The sequence below is a fragment of the Malaclemys terrapin genome, chromosome 14 (genome assembly GCF_027887155.1).
Source record: "Malaclemys terrapin pileata isolate rMalTer1 chromosome 14, rMalTer1.hap1, whole genome shotgun sequence".
Classification (NCBI taxonomy): domain Eukaryota; kingdom Metazoa; phylum Chordata; order Testudines; family Emydidae; genus Malaclemys; species Malaclemys terrapin.
The window spans coordinates 18,007,435-18,024,884 of NC_071518.1; the positions used below are offsets into that span (position 1 = coordinate 18,007,435).

A 17,450-nucleotide genomic window follows, 5' to 3' on the forward strand; every position below is an offset into this window, starting at 1 on the left:
GGCAGGCTCCCTACACAGCTCTGTGCGGCTCCTAGGAAGCGGCCGGCATGTCCCTCCAGCTCCTAGGCATAGGAGCCCATAATCCCTCCCACACCCCAACCCCTGCCCCAACCAAGAGCCCCCTCCCACACCCTGAACCCCTCATTTCTGACCCCACCCTGGAGCCAGCATCCCCAGCCGGAGCCCTCAATCCCTCCTGCACTCTAACCCCATGCCTCAGCCCGGTGAAAAGGAGTGAGTGAAGGTGGAGGAGAGCAAGCGATGCAAGAAGGGGGGATGGACTGAGCGGGAGTGAGGCGGGGGGGCAAGGGTGTTCAGTTTTGTGCAATTTGAAAGTTGGCAACCCTATAATTTAAAGGGAATCAGCCTTTTGTTCACAGATTATGCCTGCACATTTTTGCATTCAACTGAATCTCTGCAATTTTTCTTTCACCCCCCCTAAATGTTATAATCATTCTATGGTGGTAAATATACAACTATTCCCAAGGAAAACAAAGGTTACTGAAGTGCACTGCATCACCAACCTGCTACGGTTATAATTATTTTGAAGGTTTACAAATCTTAAATACTGAGAACAATGAATTTCATTTTTTTTAAAACAACAATAAGCTTACTGATTTGCTTGCAATTTTGCAGCACAAAAGTAGCAGCTTTGTTTACTTCTTCATCCTGAGACTCTGTTAATAACTGAATCATAAGTGGAAGGCCATTGTTCTTAAGCAGATCAGACTGATTTTCTTCTAAAGAAGATTAGCATTAAAGGAAAATAAATCAGTTTCTAACTTGTACCATGGTTTCACAGTTTTCTTACATTATCTTCAGAAGACAGTATAAATAACTTTAAATAAAATTCAGCAAAATGTTTCTTTTTATCATGAGCCAAATTCATTAAATCGTATCTGGGTAATTTCCGTATAATGCATGAACTACTTTATATGAATTGCTTTATTTATTTTTTGTCCAGTTTAGGAAGCAATTAAGGATGATTCATAACTTCTAATTTACTGTATGAAACAGTCACTTCTAAAATTTCAGTAGTAGTATAAGCAAATCCAATAAGGATTGAGTCAGCTAAAAAGTAAATACTGCTAATTCAAGTGAAAAATACATAGCTATCCATAATTAAAAGTCTGCATTAAAAAAAAATCTAGAGTTTAAGTTAGTAAAAAACCTGTATATTTATTAAATGAGACCCAAGTGAATTTCAGTTGTTGACTAGGGCCTTATTTTTCATTAGGGTTGTTGGTTGTTTTGTTTGTTTTTTGCACTAAGGTAGCTGCATTAGTGCAAACCTCTCATGTACGTGTGCATAGTGTAAACTATGATTTACAACTGTCTGGATTACTCCAGTTCGAAATCTGCATTGGAAGCAGAGCCTATCGAATCAGTTCTTCCCTGGGCAGGAAAAGAACAGTCGCCCCATGCATAATTCATGTAATCGTCTAAAACTGTGTTTTCTAAAACTATGTTAACATTTGCATAACTTTCCAAAAACATTTTTATAGTTCAGACAGGATCTTACAAACTCTAATTATATTGGATCTTTTCTTTTCTTTTAAAAAAAATCCTTAACTCTGCAAACAATAACATATTAAAATAAAAATTCTCTTATTTTATAAGATCATAAAATTTATATTTGCAATATATTTTCCATGGAGCAAAGCCCTCCTTTGATTCAATTAGTTCCTTTACAGCCCAATCCATCTCCTGTCGAAACTGTCAAACTGCCACTGACTTCAAAGGAGGCAGGATTAGGGCTTTACAAGATATTCTCTGGTTGACAGATCCAGAGTGCCCTTGAGAGAAAAGCGAACAATATAAACAATCAATCATCAGTATCTTGCAACTATCCACGCAGTTTGCGTTCATTGCCACAGGATACCAACTGACAGTCTGAGTTGGGCAACTTTATTTTGGACAAACACTAAAATGTCAGGCAAAAGCATTTCAGACAAAATCCTGTTCTCACTTCCAAAAGTAATGCTATTAAATTCAGTAAGATTATTTATAGGTGAAATTTATCCCTGTGCAAAGGGTCAGCACAACATCTATGCTCCAAATACTACTGGAGCAGTTAAAATAGGGCTTAAGTGGAACGTACATGATGCATATGTCTTGTTCTGGCCCTCTGGACAAGGTGAATTTCACCCTATGTGAATGAGGTGAACAGGATTTGGTACTTTGAGTGCTCCTCATGAGACTCTACTTTCTTTTAACCCTGAAGATACTGTATGTTGTATTGAGATAGCAGCTCTTCAAAACCAAAGATAGAACACTACAGAAAACTAAACCCTTTTCTTTGAATTTTAATATTGAATTAAATTATGTGGAAGAATTTTGCTTTGAGTATTTTAATGAAAACTGCTGAGGAGTGCGGCATTGAAGTGATTAAAGCCAAAAACCAAAATTCATAACAGAAATCAGAATCTTACCACAACCTTCTGTGCAATGCCCAATTGTAAGAATAATACTAATTTTTTCTCCTGAATCCAGAATGTCAGAAGTCAGCAACCTCAGTAGCTTAGACACAATGTGATACTTTACCAGGACATCACCAACAGCAGCTATTATTATAAAATAATTTAAAGAGACAAAAATTAAACTAAACAGTAAGTACACAACACAATGCAACAAAAATACATTTTCTTTTTCAGGTTGTCCTCCATATCACTGAAGAAGCCTTGAGATTGCCCCCATTTCTCCCCTGCTCTCACTCCAACATTTGAAGTCAGTATCGTCTCCTTTCAGTGGACCAGTCCTGTAAATGCTCTTTTCCAGCCCCAACACTGTGCCATCCCCCAAATCCTGCTGCAGAAGAAGCCCTGATGAATCAGGGCTCTCCAGCACACTGGGGTGCAGACCTCTGGAAAGGTTCTCCAAATCCTTTACCAGATTCAGCACATGGAGAACTCACTGCAATTGGAGAGGACATGAAGATCTAACTCTTAGGTTTATCAGACATAAGATCCTCCCCATAGAACAACTGGAGAGGCTTCCTATAAAGAAGTCAAGCTTCTCCAAAGACTTAGGGGCACCTAAATTTGTTTGTGTATCTATGTGCTAAAAATCAAGCTGTTAGTCACCCCCCCATGTCTCTGCAAATCCCAACAGGTGCAGGTACATTTTCGTCACTCTTTCTAATTTCAGTTGGAGAATGTTTAGGGAATTCTGACACGAAAAATTGTATTTTGCACATGTGCAATATATGTACACTTACTTGCCATTTCATGCCCATCTACATACTTTTCTTCTAAAATCTAGCCCTACTAATTTATTTCTAGAAATACCATATATAGATATAAAAATGTTTGGGGTCCATTCACTCACAGTTATCAGCAATGCAAGCATCTAGAGTCTTTGTTACCACTACTGCAAGTTTTGCGCTTGAGTAACTTCTAGCTGAATCACGGACCAGCTTGATAAGTACTTCAGCTAATATGTCTAATCCACCAACAGAAACAAAGTATTCTTGTACATATGCTTGAGGAAAAAAAGAATAAATACTGAATTGCAACATTTATATCTCTTTTAACTAAAACAATATTAATAAAGCAATGTGGTAATGATTTTTTTTGTGTATGCTAATTTTCCTGCCATCAAACGCAATTCCATCAATACAACATAATCAAAATTGGAAATATAGAAGAGATGGCAAATTTAGAAATGTATTTTTCATAAGAATTATAGAAAATATACAAGCATAATATACACATGTAAACAATGTACTGGTATTCTGCTTGATTTCATTTAATTATAGCCATTATTTTCTGTGTTGTAATAATGATGAACTTACCTTTGGAAAATCAAAATGGCGCCCAAAGAATTTTACAGATTTTACTAACTTGAAGCTAATGGGACTATCTGTCGAGTAAGTTACTACTCGACATGAGTAAAGATATCAGAATCAAACCCTTAAAGTAAATGTCACCACGTGCAAAGGAACCACACAAAGCCCACTAAGCGAAAGATTGTTCCAAAGTAGGACACTTACAGTCTGCTGGACAGAGCCTAAAGGAATGCACTGAAATAGAGAAGGATGGTGTGACAAAACTGCTAGTGGATAGAGCCCGCATACCATCAGCTTTTATACATCTTATACAATTCAAAAGAAACTCTCTTTACCTATCTTACCTAACTTCTATTTAACAGTAAAATAATTGATTAGCTCAATAGAAAAGCATTTTGGAAATGCACATGAAAAAAATATCATAAGGGACTGGGGACCGTAAAAGTATCTATGATGTTTGTTCTGATGCAATGTTCTCTTGTGCTATAACCAAGTGGTGGCAAGAGACAAAGAAAGGACAGAATCCTTAGAGAAAAACTCACCAAAGGCAAAGGTGCTTTTAAAAGAAAACTGCATCCATTTACCTCAGGAAAGCAATATAAATGAGAAATATTTCTCACCATATTTAAACTGAACTATATTTGAAAACAAAGAGCCTGATTCTTTGTTGCCCTGCACCTTGTTTAGTCACTTACCCAGCACAAAGTGGATGCCAAACACTACTATACTGATCTGTTAGCATTTTTACACCTATGCTGCACTCTTTGAGGAAAATGACTAAATAGAGTCTAGAGCAATAATTTCTTCAATGCGAAGTTTTTAATTACAGTTGGTATTTCTAAGATTACTACTGACAGTAACCATCTTACTGAAAATTCCAGAGAGGTTTCATAAGAGAAATATACACAGAGAGAGATATTCTCGCAAGCTGGATACCTCTAAGCAAAATGATTCATGACTAGCTGGCCCCCAGCACTCTACCTCCCCACTCCAGCAGAATGGCTCCATTGGAGTTGATCTACCAGAACCTGGATTATTTTTTCCTAGGAATCTCCATGAGACCAGTAGGGGGATGATGTGAATGCCTACTCCTGCCTCTTGCTCACCCTATCTCTTCGCCCAGTGCAAACCCTGGACCTGTAAGTGTCCTCTGTGAGGTTTGGAGGAGAAGGGACAATGACACAGAGGCAGCTGATCCATGCCTTCTGCAAAGAAGGTGGAAGATCAGTAAATGAATCTGGGGAGATAGGGAAAGAGGAAGAAATTTAAAATGTAATTATTGTTTCCAATGAAATGTAGTTCCATGAAATCTAAATTGTTGACCAGATGTCATGTACTTACAATTATTAGCAACTGTAAGTCCAACAAATGAACAAATAGGACGAACTATCTCAGGCTTTATGCAACTTTGGAGCCAGTCTTTTGCATGTGGAAAAACTGAACAGCAAATGTTTTGATTGTCTTCTGTAGAGATGTAAAACAAACAACAACAAAAATCTCAATATAATATATAGTTACGTTTATAGACATGCTAGAAAATGGAAGTCAGATGTCACTTTTGAAAAGTGTTCTTTTTATGTTAACTATCATCTTATGCTATACAACTATTTAATAATAGTTACCATTTTGAGGATTATTAACACATGCACACAGAGTACTGCAGACTGAAGACCACAGCTGATAATACTGATTAATATTTTCATCTGACAGATTCATCTCAGATATTGAAAGAGTTGTTCTGTTAAGAAAAAAGCAAACATAATGGCAAAGATGACTTAGGACCTAAATAGTCTGTTACTTTATATCTTAACAGAAACTGTTTATTTACCTGAATAATTGTAGCAGAACACCAATGCAGCCTGTTTCTCTGATGTGAGTTTGCCCACTCTCTATAAATGACCATATGCCAGTATTGGGAGAGACAATACATAATTTTAAACAAAGTATTAATACTTTAAATGCCATTTCAATAGTTCAGTTTTACTTCAGCTCCCTTAGTAAACCATGTACAAATGAACAATGTGTTATGTACTTTCATCCTTAACTGTATAGCAACAAAAAGTGCTAACTATGTTCTTCAATTTTTATAAACGATAAGAACTTCTAAATTAATTGTTACTTTGTGTTTTAAACCATACGTTTGTACAGAGCCCAGAAGTATGGGTCCCTCTGTGTGCTACTGTAATACAAATAATAATTAATAAAGATCAATTGTTATGTTTCAATTTCTCTACAAAATGTGAGAAACCCTCATTTTGCATTACGTTTTGCTAAAAACTACATGTAAGTTTCTTACACAAATAAGATAAAGTACTTTCAACATTTAAAAAAAACCCCGCTAATATTTGATCTACTTGTAACTGATTTTGAGATCACCTAAAAGTAATTTATGTCACAATTAATCTTTATATACTAATTGTACAAAATATTAATGAAATCTTGAAGTCGTGATAAACAGTATGGGCTGATAACTAGCAGTGTGTTTTAAAGTGAGTTACACAGTATTAATAATTTAATGGTATTTTTACAAGTGAATGCAAAATACTTACTGTTATTTGAAACCAGTACTAATATAACATAAACAGACATTCTTTTCAAATTCACACTAGAACTCTTATTAGTTAAGAGGAAAATGAGGTCTTCAAACAATTCAGACGTACACAAAGTTTGTTGACAGTAAACTGAAATCAGAAATGAATTATCTGTATATTAATTCCTATTAAGCCATTTACAATTTCTATTTATTTAGGCAATAAAGTCTACAAATTACAGACTGATAAAAAGATTCTGTCTAAAATATACAGACTGACCTATACTGAAAGGCTGTCAAGAGAAAAACAATTTTCAGGACTGAATCAGATATTAAAATTTAAATATTTCATACCATTACTTATTTGTAAGGCAAAATTTCCTCTCCTCCCTTTCCCCAACCAACATATCTGAGAGCCAGACTGAAAAGACTTTTGACCCTTCCATAGATGTGACTGACAGCAACCTTTCCCTCAAATCAACAAGGTGATACATACACTAACCATAATTGGGTCATTTTATGGAACAAAGTATCAGGTCTACTTGAAAGCTCCCATTCTAATTTCCCTCCTCATGGCATGGCACTAATTCAGAAGTTCTGGGATATCTGTTTCAAGACATAGGACATCAGAAATTCATCTTACCTAGCAACAGTTTAACAGTTACTAGGCAGAGTGTAGCTTCCAGACTCACTCTGAAGGATCAATTCTCAAATCCACTTGTCAGTAACTTTCAATGTAACTTGATAATGTAATCTGCAGGTCTTTGCCTAGATCCTCAGTTGTGACCAATATGTGCTAGATGCCTCTGAGGGAAGAGGGCTGCAAAAGAGCTATTTGCTGCTTCCTGATCCTGGAGCCAGTTCTGAGGCATGATACCGAGCAATCTCAGACCATCATGACAGTGGGAGACTGAAGAAGTGCACCACCCTGCTTTTGCTCACCCATGCCCTCTACACCAGAACCTATAAGTGGGGCTGGTGATGTAGCACCAGCCACTCCACCCAAGGGATCCCCCCCAAACCAGTGGAATTCTCAGATAGCCATTTAAGCTGGCTTTATGGCTCCTTTGAGCTTCCAGAATGGAGCAAGTATGGAACAGCAGAGTCAAGAATCTGGTCCCATTTGTCAGGCTGGTATCTGTTGTAACCTGATAAATAAATATATCTAAAACTCCATTGGTTGATATGATAAATACAGGCAGGAGGAGGAAAACTTAAATTTTCAGGAACAATAAAGTGCAGTGATATAGAACTTGGAAAAATAAATAGAAGTATACATTACCATTACTCTCCATTACAACTGCTAATGTAAATAAGGCTGCTTCCTTTACTATGCAATGCACACTTGACTTTGCAAGGTCACTTACAAATATCAAACCACCAATCTCTCGGAAATAATCACTTGCATCACCTGTTGCATATGCAGACACAATGAACAAAAAGGGAAATTTATCTTAGGTACTAATTTGGGAATCCAAAAACAATCAGCAGTATGGAATACGTTTCCAAGATTTTATACCTTTACAGAGTCTTATGACTCCTAGACATTATTTTAAAAGTGACAATGCTTAATATGTACTATGAAAAAAAACTTCTAGTATTACCATATTCAAATATCCCAGATAGGAAATAACAAATGCCCCAGTCGAAATGTCATGGTAGAATACTTCTTACTGTTTTGTTGGCAGATTGAATAAATAGTGATCAAGGCCTCTTTTTGAGAAGCAGGGCTGTCCATTTGGTATTTGAGACATTCAAGCAGTAAATTCAGATCTGTCTTCATCTCTTTGAGGAAAAAAACAGTTTTAGAAGAATTTCACAGGAAACATGTATGTTTTCTTTTGAAAGCACTTTTTTAAATTGACGATTAATTTTTATATGTTAAGACTCATAAAAATATGGCACCATCTTCTATTTTGAAGAGAAAAAAAGGAACAATCTGAAGTTGAATCTTTTTTCCCCCCACCTAGCAATAAAAGTTATGGACAGCCCAAAAATGTGTGGGAAGCGGCACTGGCCGAGGGATGTGCTGGCCGCGGCTTCCCGCTGCCCCCATTGGCCCGGAACGATGAACCGCGGCCAGTGGGGGCCGTGATCGGCCGAACCTGCCGCGTCAGCAGGTAAATAAACTGGCCCGGCCCGCTAGGGTGCTTACCCTGGCGAGCCGCGTGCCAAACGTTGCCAACCCCTGCTTTAGACAAAAGAACTATGTATTTGTTGAGCCTCCCCAAATTAATGGTATCTGTATTATTATTTTTTTTCTATGACTGATGATAATGGAGTCTCCCATCAAATTCAACAGATGAGCTACAATCATTTATTGTGGGTCCTGAGATGAGTCCAAAGACCAATTTCAGACCTGCTGCCCCATCCCCATCTGATCGTTAAGCCAAAACTTTTTGCTGTATGCGCAAAGCAATCAGTCAGCAACTGAATGTCCCTGAGGTTATGGCCCAATAAAACAGAGCCTTTAGTGAACTGTAATTCATGACAGGCTTCAGAGTGGCAGCCGTTTTAGTCTGTAGCGCAAAAAGAACAGGAGTACTTGTGGCACCTTAAAGACTAACAAATTATGCTCAAATAAATTCGTTAGTCTCTAAGGTGCCAAAAGTACTCCTGTTCTTTTTGTAATTCATGAATAACTGTCTTCATAACTTTTATATCTGAATGCAGGAGATGCAGATTCAAGACACCTCCATCTATGTAGTACTTCATATAAATACCATAACCAGTGTCTCTGAATGTGTCTATTTAGCATCATGTTTGCAGCTGTTTTTTAATAATGTCAGAGAAAAAAAACAGCCTTGTTTTACTCCATTGGTGACAACATAAGGAGTTGAGAAGCAGCCTTGGTCAACAACACAAACCTGCATTGCTGCATGAAAAAATTTAATAATGGTGACAAACTTATCAGAGCAATTGAACTTGTGGAGAACTCTGCACTGGCCATCTTAATTTATAGAGTCAAAGGCCTTAGTAAGATCAACAAAACCTATATATAGGTCTTGATTCTGTTCATGACATTTCTCCTGAATTTGTCAGAGTAAAAAGATCCCGTCTTAAGTATCACACCCAGGACAGATGCAACACTGGATTTCACGCAATATCTTCTCTGCTAGTTGATAATCAGCCAGTTTAGCATGACTCAGATTAATATCTTTCTTGCAGTGGCAAGGAACGAAATGCCATGATGGTTATCACAAGATGCACGAATGCTTTGCTTTGATAAAGGTGAATAATACTGGCATCTTTAAGTTCCTGTGGCATAGTTTCCTGTTCCAAAAACTTTTAGTAGAGGCCAGTGAGCTTCCTGCCAAGTCACGGCCCTCACATTTGAAGATCTCTGCAGGAACCATCTGGACCTGTTGCTTTGTCGTTTGACAATTGCTTAACAGCTTTCCATACTTCAGATATGTTCAGTGGAATTACAAGTTGGTCATGAATTGGAAGTTATTCAAAACCATCAACAGCTGATGCGGTGGATGGGAAGTTCAGAACCTTATTAAAGTGTTCAGCTCATCTTTTGAGAATTTGTCCACAATAAGTCAGCAGCAGTGATTCATCTGCATTCCAGATAGGGATGGTACCATTAGCTTTCATTTTCCACCATCTATTTTTCCTGTAATGAAGCTTAGCTTGCACATTGCACTTTGTATAGGAATAAGAACTTTTTAATAGATAAGTTTTTATCATTTATCCATAATGTGTGAAGACCATGCAAGGATGTCAGGAGTTCCTTTATCTCAGCATCATTTTCATATTACCAGTCCTGATGCTTCGTCTTTATGAAGACCAGGACTTCTTTACAGGGCTGGCTCCAGGTTTTCTGCCGCCCCAAGTGGCAGGGAAAAAAAAAAGTGACAATTGGCGGCACTTCGGCATCAGATCAGTCGCGCCGCTCCATTCTTCAGCAGCAGTTGGGTGGCGGGTCCTTCACTCTCTCTCTTCTCTTCGGCAGCAACTCAAAGAGGAAGAGAGGGACTGAGGGAACTGCCGTCGAATTCCCGAAGACCCGGATGTGCCGCCCCAATAGCGGACGGACTGCCGCCCCTTTGTATTGGCCGCCCCAAGCACCTGCTTCCTTAGCTGGTGCCTGGAGCTAGCCCTGCTTCTTTAAGATGCATCAAACATTGTTTCCTTAAAAGATGACCAAGAAGACCCAGTGTTTATTGTGTCCGCCTGAGAAAGCATATAAAGAACTTCATCAAATTCTTTAACAAGTCTTGTACATGCGAGCTCAGATGTCAACACTTGCACTTCGAGCATGGGTACTGCAGATTGACAACACTGGTGCTGTTTTAATTGCAAGATAAGTGTAATTTTGCATCTCGTACAGATGATCAGACCACATGCATGCTCCCCACAGTGCATGGGTGATTTTGATATCCTAATGGTCACATTGCCATATGACAGTCAATAAAATGCCAATGACCAGAGTGGAAATGCATTCATGTTGTTTTGTGCTTTGTTGAAATATCATGTTTATGATGACTAACTGGTTCTGCATGCACTTTGTAAAGAACAGTGTGTCATTTAAGTGTTCTTTCCCCACACCACATTTACCAATTACTTTTGGCCAAGATTTGTGACTGTGACCAACTCTGGCATTAAAGTCACCTAGAATGATTAAATTTGTCGTGCTGACGAGCTGATTTTATGGCCTTGTCGAAGTCTTTGTAAAATTTTTCTTTGACATCGTCAGAACATGTCATCATGGGTACATGTGCACTGATGACTGTTACATGACATACGCATGTCAAGGTGAGGCAAAGGATCATCTGGAGATCATTTATTCCTTTTGGTACACTATCAAAAGTGCATGCAATAAATGTCCAAATAGCAAAGCCTATCCCTGATAGTGACCTCTCTTCCGCGAACATGCCTATCCAATAAAATGTGTATCCAGCACCGAACTCTTCAAGATTGTTATTACCTGGGAGACGTTTCAGCAAGTGCAGCTACATCGATGTTATATTTGACAAATTCTTTTCAAATGACTGCAGTATGCCTTTTGAGCCCACCAGCATCATCAGAAAGAGTGTAGACATTTTTGGATGCAGAGTTCAGTATTTTTTGTGTGATATTGTTTTTTACCACACAACTGGATGACCAGATAGTTGCAGCACACTAGCAAGCTGATAATGGTGTGAATGATGTTTAGGGATCCTTTCCTCCCCCTTCTCTGGATTGGGAAGTGAAGCACTATTCTTAAAGAGGGCTGCTCTGTAGTCAGTGACAAATGACCACATCACTCACTCTGCCTGCATGCAAGTTTGTGACTAGGGACCCCAGCAGCATCCTCTGCCTGTCTCTGTCACCACATGCCCATCACCACAGGACTTTCAAAGAACAGAATTTAGAGGACTTTCCCCATTAGATTATAATTATAAATTACATCAAATGCTGGGTCTAAAATCTTGACCATGACAATGTACTGTATAAATAAAACCTTCAAGGACAAATCAGGAGAAGCTGGGTGTTTGGTATAGCAAATTCTCTTTTAGGGCTCAATCCTGCCAGGTGCTGAGTGCCCTTACTCTTGATGAAGACAATTGGATTTTAGGACACTCACCACTAACCAGGACATAATCTCAATAATTAAGAGACTAATCCAACTAGCACTGGGACTTGGACCACATCCTAACGACAGATGAACTGTTGAGAAGATATGGTCAGATTTAGGCACCTAAAGATGCAGATAGGTGCCTAGTGGGATTTTCAAAAGTGCCTACACATCTAACTCCCATAAGAGTTAAATGCCTATGTGCTTTCAAAAATTCCACGAAGCACATATCTGCATCTTTAGATGCCTAAATACCTTTGAAAATCTGGCCTTTAAGATCGTGAGTGTGCTACCAAGGTGACTTTATTAATAATTATTTTACCACTTCTGTTAATAGTAGCTACTGAATTTCTCTTAAAACTCACAATTCTTTGGTGATTTCAAGTAATATAAATGGTTACATGAAAATAGAGATAAATGTGGAAACAATAATTATCAAAAACATGTGATTTCATATGGACACAATTTAGTGTCTGAAATTATGCCATTAGCTTTGTCTAGTATCTTCATCACAACATGTAATCCAAATATATGAATATAGTAGCAAGGCACAAGCAAATTCATCCAACAGTCACCCATCTCCATGGCAGCCCAGCTACCATCAGAGTCTGGTAAAACAGTGAAAAACAGATTCAGATAGAACAAGTGATTCCAGAGATCTTACCACATTGTGTGTTCTGTACTTCTATATTTTCCATTTTCAATTGTATTCCTATTCTTACTCTGCAACTGTAAGAAAAGGCACTTTCTCAGCAGTTCACAAAAAGTGTACACACAGTATAAGTCCATCATGCCAACTTTCTTACAACATCCTCCCTCCTCTTCTGGTTATTTGATTTTTAAACTACATACCATATGACATACACCCAAATCAGTGTGATCATGAATGAAAAAGATTCCCTTCGGAAAGGTATCATTATTAGGTAATATACTACTGCAATTACAAGGGTTTTTATCCCATTTCATTTTGTAGACAAAGTAATTTGGGTCTACCATTCTGATGCATGTAAAGATAAAAATTCCCAACCTCACACATTTTTAATCTTGATTACCGGTATGTTATTTATCTAAAAAAATCTGCCACACTTTCTCCCCCTACATCTGGCTGCCCACTTACTTCAACTGCTTGCTGATGATATGGAACCACTGGTCAATTTAAAAACTAGAGTTCAAGTTTTCAAAGGAAATCTATGACCTTCTAGCTCCTGCTGTTACCACTAATGAGGAGCAACCAAATCTTGCACTGCATACACTTATGACTGTTTAAAAACCAGTATGGATCAAAAACAAAGACACTTGATGGAACAGGGACTGCAGAGGCAACTCTTTCAATTAAGATTTTAATATTTAAATGGTTAGAAAAATTAGCATATTTTACATAAAATCAGAAATTTTTTTTACAATTTCAACTCTAAAAACAAACATAAGACCCCTGATTCTTTGGTCCAACAGAGCAGCATTCAGAGTGAGACTTAGGCATGGGGAGCACAAAGATATCTTAAAGCCACAGTCCCCAGATGCTTGGGCCGGTCTGCATCAGTACAGACACTTGCAAGCAAATTAGAGTAGATTGAGAGGTGCTGTAAATTACACTGACTACCCGCAGCTCCCAAGAGATTAATCCAGCAACTGAGAATTCCTGGAGCATAGACATAACCCAACTGCATTTCCTTTTCCCTGGACATGCCAGATGTGCCAAGGGTCAACAAAGGTGGGCCTCAAGCCACTATAGTATCTTTAATCCCCTTGAAGATTCTCCAGCTCATCGTGGAAATTTCAAGGGGGTTGGTTAAGCTAATTTTATGGCTACTTAGTGGCATCAGAGTAGTGCCCTTGAGAAATATCACAATGCTATCAGAAAAGAGGACAGTTCTTGCCTTCACTAAGAATTCTTGATCTTCCCTTTCCCTCATTTCCTCACTGCTTCACAGAATGGCTCATGTACAAGGACCTTCCCAGTCCCCTTAAATCTGTCAACCACACAAATGACTTGAGAGGGAGAGGTTGAGTTTTTTAAGCAGGAAGGACTCTTCTTCCATTCTCATCCTATTCTTACTATTAAAACACTCTCTCTCTCTCCTGATCCTCTGCGAATGACAGTCTCCCTCTGCTTCCCACAGAGGCCACATTGTGAGGCTAATAGAATACTAGATCCGCTTCCTATTTATTTATTTATTTAGCAAAGGACTAACCTCTCTCACCTTGGCACTTCAAGTATCATTTTCAGTTCAGCTGAAGTAATTTTTTTTAAGTTTATGATTACAAACATGATTTTTTTGTAACGTGCATTGCTAGTTTTGAATTATTTTAAGATCAGAGTCTACTTGAATACTTTTTAAATGGACTTTTTCTGAGAGAGACCATACACAGAATATCATTTTATAAACCTCCCATTGTTATGGATCAGTAGATCTGCTTCATTATAGTATCACAGACCCAGAGCCAAGCTGAGTAAGTCACCAGGCTCTGCTGCAGCAGAGAACTTTTGTGACGCCTATAAGTTTGATATAGGGTAGAAGACAAAAACATTCTTTCTTTTCCGTCAGCTAAGGATATCCAACCCAAATAATATATTCCCAAATACAGGCCTATTTGTATTTTTGTACAGCAATAAGGAAACACTTCGCTTATAGTATTCAGAAACGTACCTACAAAAATGAGTTAAGGGGAATGCTTTTCAAAGTGGATGAGAACATTCCAGACACTCAATGCCCGATTTCAGGCGATCATATGAGCTGTGTGACTCAATCATTCTGCTGTAACACCAAATAGAAAGGAAAAATCTCAAATTCTCTCTGGCTGCTAATGAAGCCCTTTTTTAAAACTGTAAGTTTTTAAAATCCTAGGGATAGATTGTCAGCTGGTGTAAACTATCACAGCTTCATTGAAATCATGAGTTTATAGCAGCTGAGGATCTGACCTCTATATTTCCAAACATACCAGTGTGTTTATCATTCATTGGTAACAACTTGGTGAACTTACAACACTTAGGATGGTCATCATTTCTGATCCCCTAGTCTGCCACCTATGTGTTCATTCCATCTCTCCCCCCACAATGGCTCACATATGTTAATGATTTCAATGTGTGGGGTGGGAAACAATTAATTGCAGTAATCAGGCACCGAAAAAAAAAAAAAACTATTGGTCCACTCTACCCCACCCCAAACAGATGTTAGGGATTTTAGAGTCCCACTCTAGACAGCAACTCAAGTGCTTTCCCCCACCCATTCTGCTGAGATGCTATGATCACTCAGAGGTTGCTTGAGCTTTCAGGACATGCCTGTCCCCTGTACAATCAAAATGCCTACATGAATACAAGAACAGCCATACTGGGTCAGAACAACGCTCCATCTAGCCCAGTATCTTCTCTTTCGACAGTGGCCAATGCCAGGTGCTTCAAAGGAATGAACAGAACGGGTAATCAAATGATCCATCCCCTGTCGCCCATTCCCAGCTTCTGGCAAACAAAGGCTAGAGACACTTCAGAGCATGGTTTTGCATCCCTGTCCATCCTGGCTAATAGCCATTAATGGCCCTATTCTCCATGAACTTATCTAGTTCTTTTTTGAACCCTATTATAGTCTTGGCCTTCACAATATCCTCTGGCAAAGAGTATGCATTGTGTGAAGAAATACTTCCTTTTAAACCCGCTGTTTATTAATTTCATTTGGTGACCCCTAGTTCTTGTGTTTACTCCTTCTCATAACACTTCCTAATTTACTTTCTCTAAACCCGTCATGATTTTATAGATCTCTCTCATATCCCCCCTTAGTAGTCTCTTTTTCAAGCTGAAAAATCCGTTTTATTAATCTAGGATGACCAGACAGCAAATGTGAAAAATTGGGACGGGGTGGGGTGGGGAAGGGAAGGTAATATGAGCCTATATAAGAAAAAAGACCCAAAAATCGGGACTGTCCCTATAAAATCAGGACAACTGGTCACCCTATATTAATCTCTACTCACACCCCTAATCATTTTTGTTGCCTTTGTCTGTATCTGCTCAGGTAATAGGGACCCTAGGGCAACATCACCTTCCCAGAGTCAGTGTGTGTGGCAGGGCCGCAGGGGCAGGGGTGGGGGGAGGCAAGTGGGGCAATTTGCCCCAGCAACTTTTTTTTATGGAAGGGGCCCCTGAAATTGCTTTGCCCCAGGCCCCCTGAATCCTCTGGGCGGCCCTGGTGTGTGTGGGGAAGACAGGGGGAGCAGCACTCCGGGCAGCAGGCCCTAGAGCCAGGCACACTGGCCCCACCGTTCACGTAACAGGCTGAAGGGCAGAATGACCCTTTTGCCCCTTCCCAAAGTTACTGCTTGTCCCTGGGCTTGTCCTAGCTGTCACGAGGCTCCCAGGGTATGGGTACACTGCAGTTTGACACCCATGGGTGGCCCGTGTCTGCTGATCTGGGCTCATGGGGCTCGGGCTAAGGGGCTGTTTCACTGCGGTACAGACTTTGCAGCGAGCGCTGTGACCCTCCCACCTCGCAGGGTCCCAGAGCTCAGCGCTGCAGCAGGCGCCTGCACATCTGCACACCACAAGGAAACAGCCCTGAGCCCAGGCCAGCCGCGGATGTCCAACTGCAGTGTAGACATAGCCCAGTCACCCCATTAGCAGCTCTGCGCTGCCCTGCCCGCACCACCAGCGCCCACGAGCTGCAGGTGTCGCCTGTTTCCCGCCCAGCCGAGGGAACCAGCCTGTGTGGAGAAGGGGCCGGGTCCTGGCGCTGAGCGCGGCAGCAGTTCGCCCCGCGTACGGCTATGAGCGTCACTGGCCGCTTCTCGGAGCCGTTGCTCTTGCAGCCGCACGGCCAAGACCTGTCAATAGGCAGGGCCGGGCCGGGCCGCTCCCTCCCTCCGGGGTTTCAGTCACCCCACGGAAGACGGGAGAAAGCGACCGCTTTTCAGTCAGACAAATACCAGCCCCCGCCCCGTCTCTCCGCGCGGAGACGCCCGCGTGGTCTGCGGAGACGGACGCTCGCTCCTGCAGGGCGCCTCAGCCCCGCGCCTGGTGGGAGCGACCCGCTTGTCTCTCCCGCGCCAGGCTGCTCTAGCAAACCGTTGCGCTGTTGCTGGAGGGCAGCGCGTGCAGCGCCCTGCCAAGGGGCCCCTCACCTCCGCCCCGGTCCAGGCTGAACTGCAGGCACGGCCTATACGAACTAGCGCCGAGTTCGCCACGCAACGCCCCCCTCCCCCGCCCCAACATTTAACACGGTCCCCACGCACTATCCTCCCCTCCCCGGGGAGAGCTGGCCCTACACAGGGGTTAGGCGCGCTGCCTCTTCCTGCACCTGCAGCGAGTCTTCTCCAACCTTCCTTGGGAACAATGATCGATGACTCATTGCTTGGTGGGTTTCTTCTGGTAAAGGTGGTAAGGATGAAAGCAGCCCCCCCACCCCCCATCTCTCTCTCACCTGTTTCCATCCAAAACGCTTTTAATACTATCACCGTCCTCAGCATTTTTTGATTACTGCACAAAGCTGCATAGTTGTGGCAGAATGATGCCAATTCTCCCTCTTATGCCATAGGGCCCAGGTTTAAGGGGATTATTTTCCCCATAGCTTATTATACTCCCAATT

General features: G+C 40.5%; 1 protein-coding gene across 1 annotated transcript in view; it reads right to left on the reverse strand.

The window, feature by feature from the left end:
- Positions 1 to 14,590, reverse strand: part of TERB1 (telomere repeat binding bouquet formation protein 1) — a 44,077-nt gene extending 29,487 nt beyond the window's left edge. Inside the window, 11 exon segments of the mRNA XM_054048557.1 lie at positions 615 to 740; positions 2,433 to 2,564; positions 3,328 to 3,480; positions 5,129 to 5,251; positions 5,410 to 5,525; positions 5,616 to 5,676; positions 6,337 to 6,468; positions 7,600 to 7,728; positions 7,992 to 8,102; positions 12,545 to 12,609; positions 14,529 to 14,590. Of these exon segments, the coding sequence (XP_053904532.1) occupies positions 615 to 740; positions 2,433 to 2,564; positions 3,328 to 3,480; positions 5,129 to 5,251; positions 5,410 to 5,525; positions 5,616 to 5,676; positions 6,337 to 6,468; positions 7,600 to 7,728; positions 7,992 to 8,102; positions 12,545 to 12,578 (1,117 nt within the window). The 5' untranslated portion in view covers positions 12,579 to 12,609; positions 14,529 to 14,590.
- Positions 14,591 to 17,450: the final 2,860 nt, after the last annotated feature.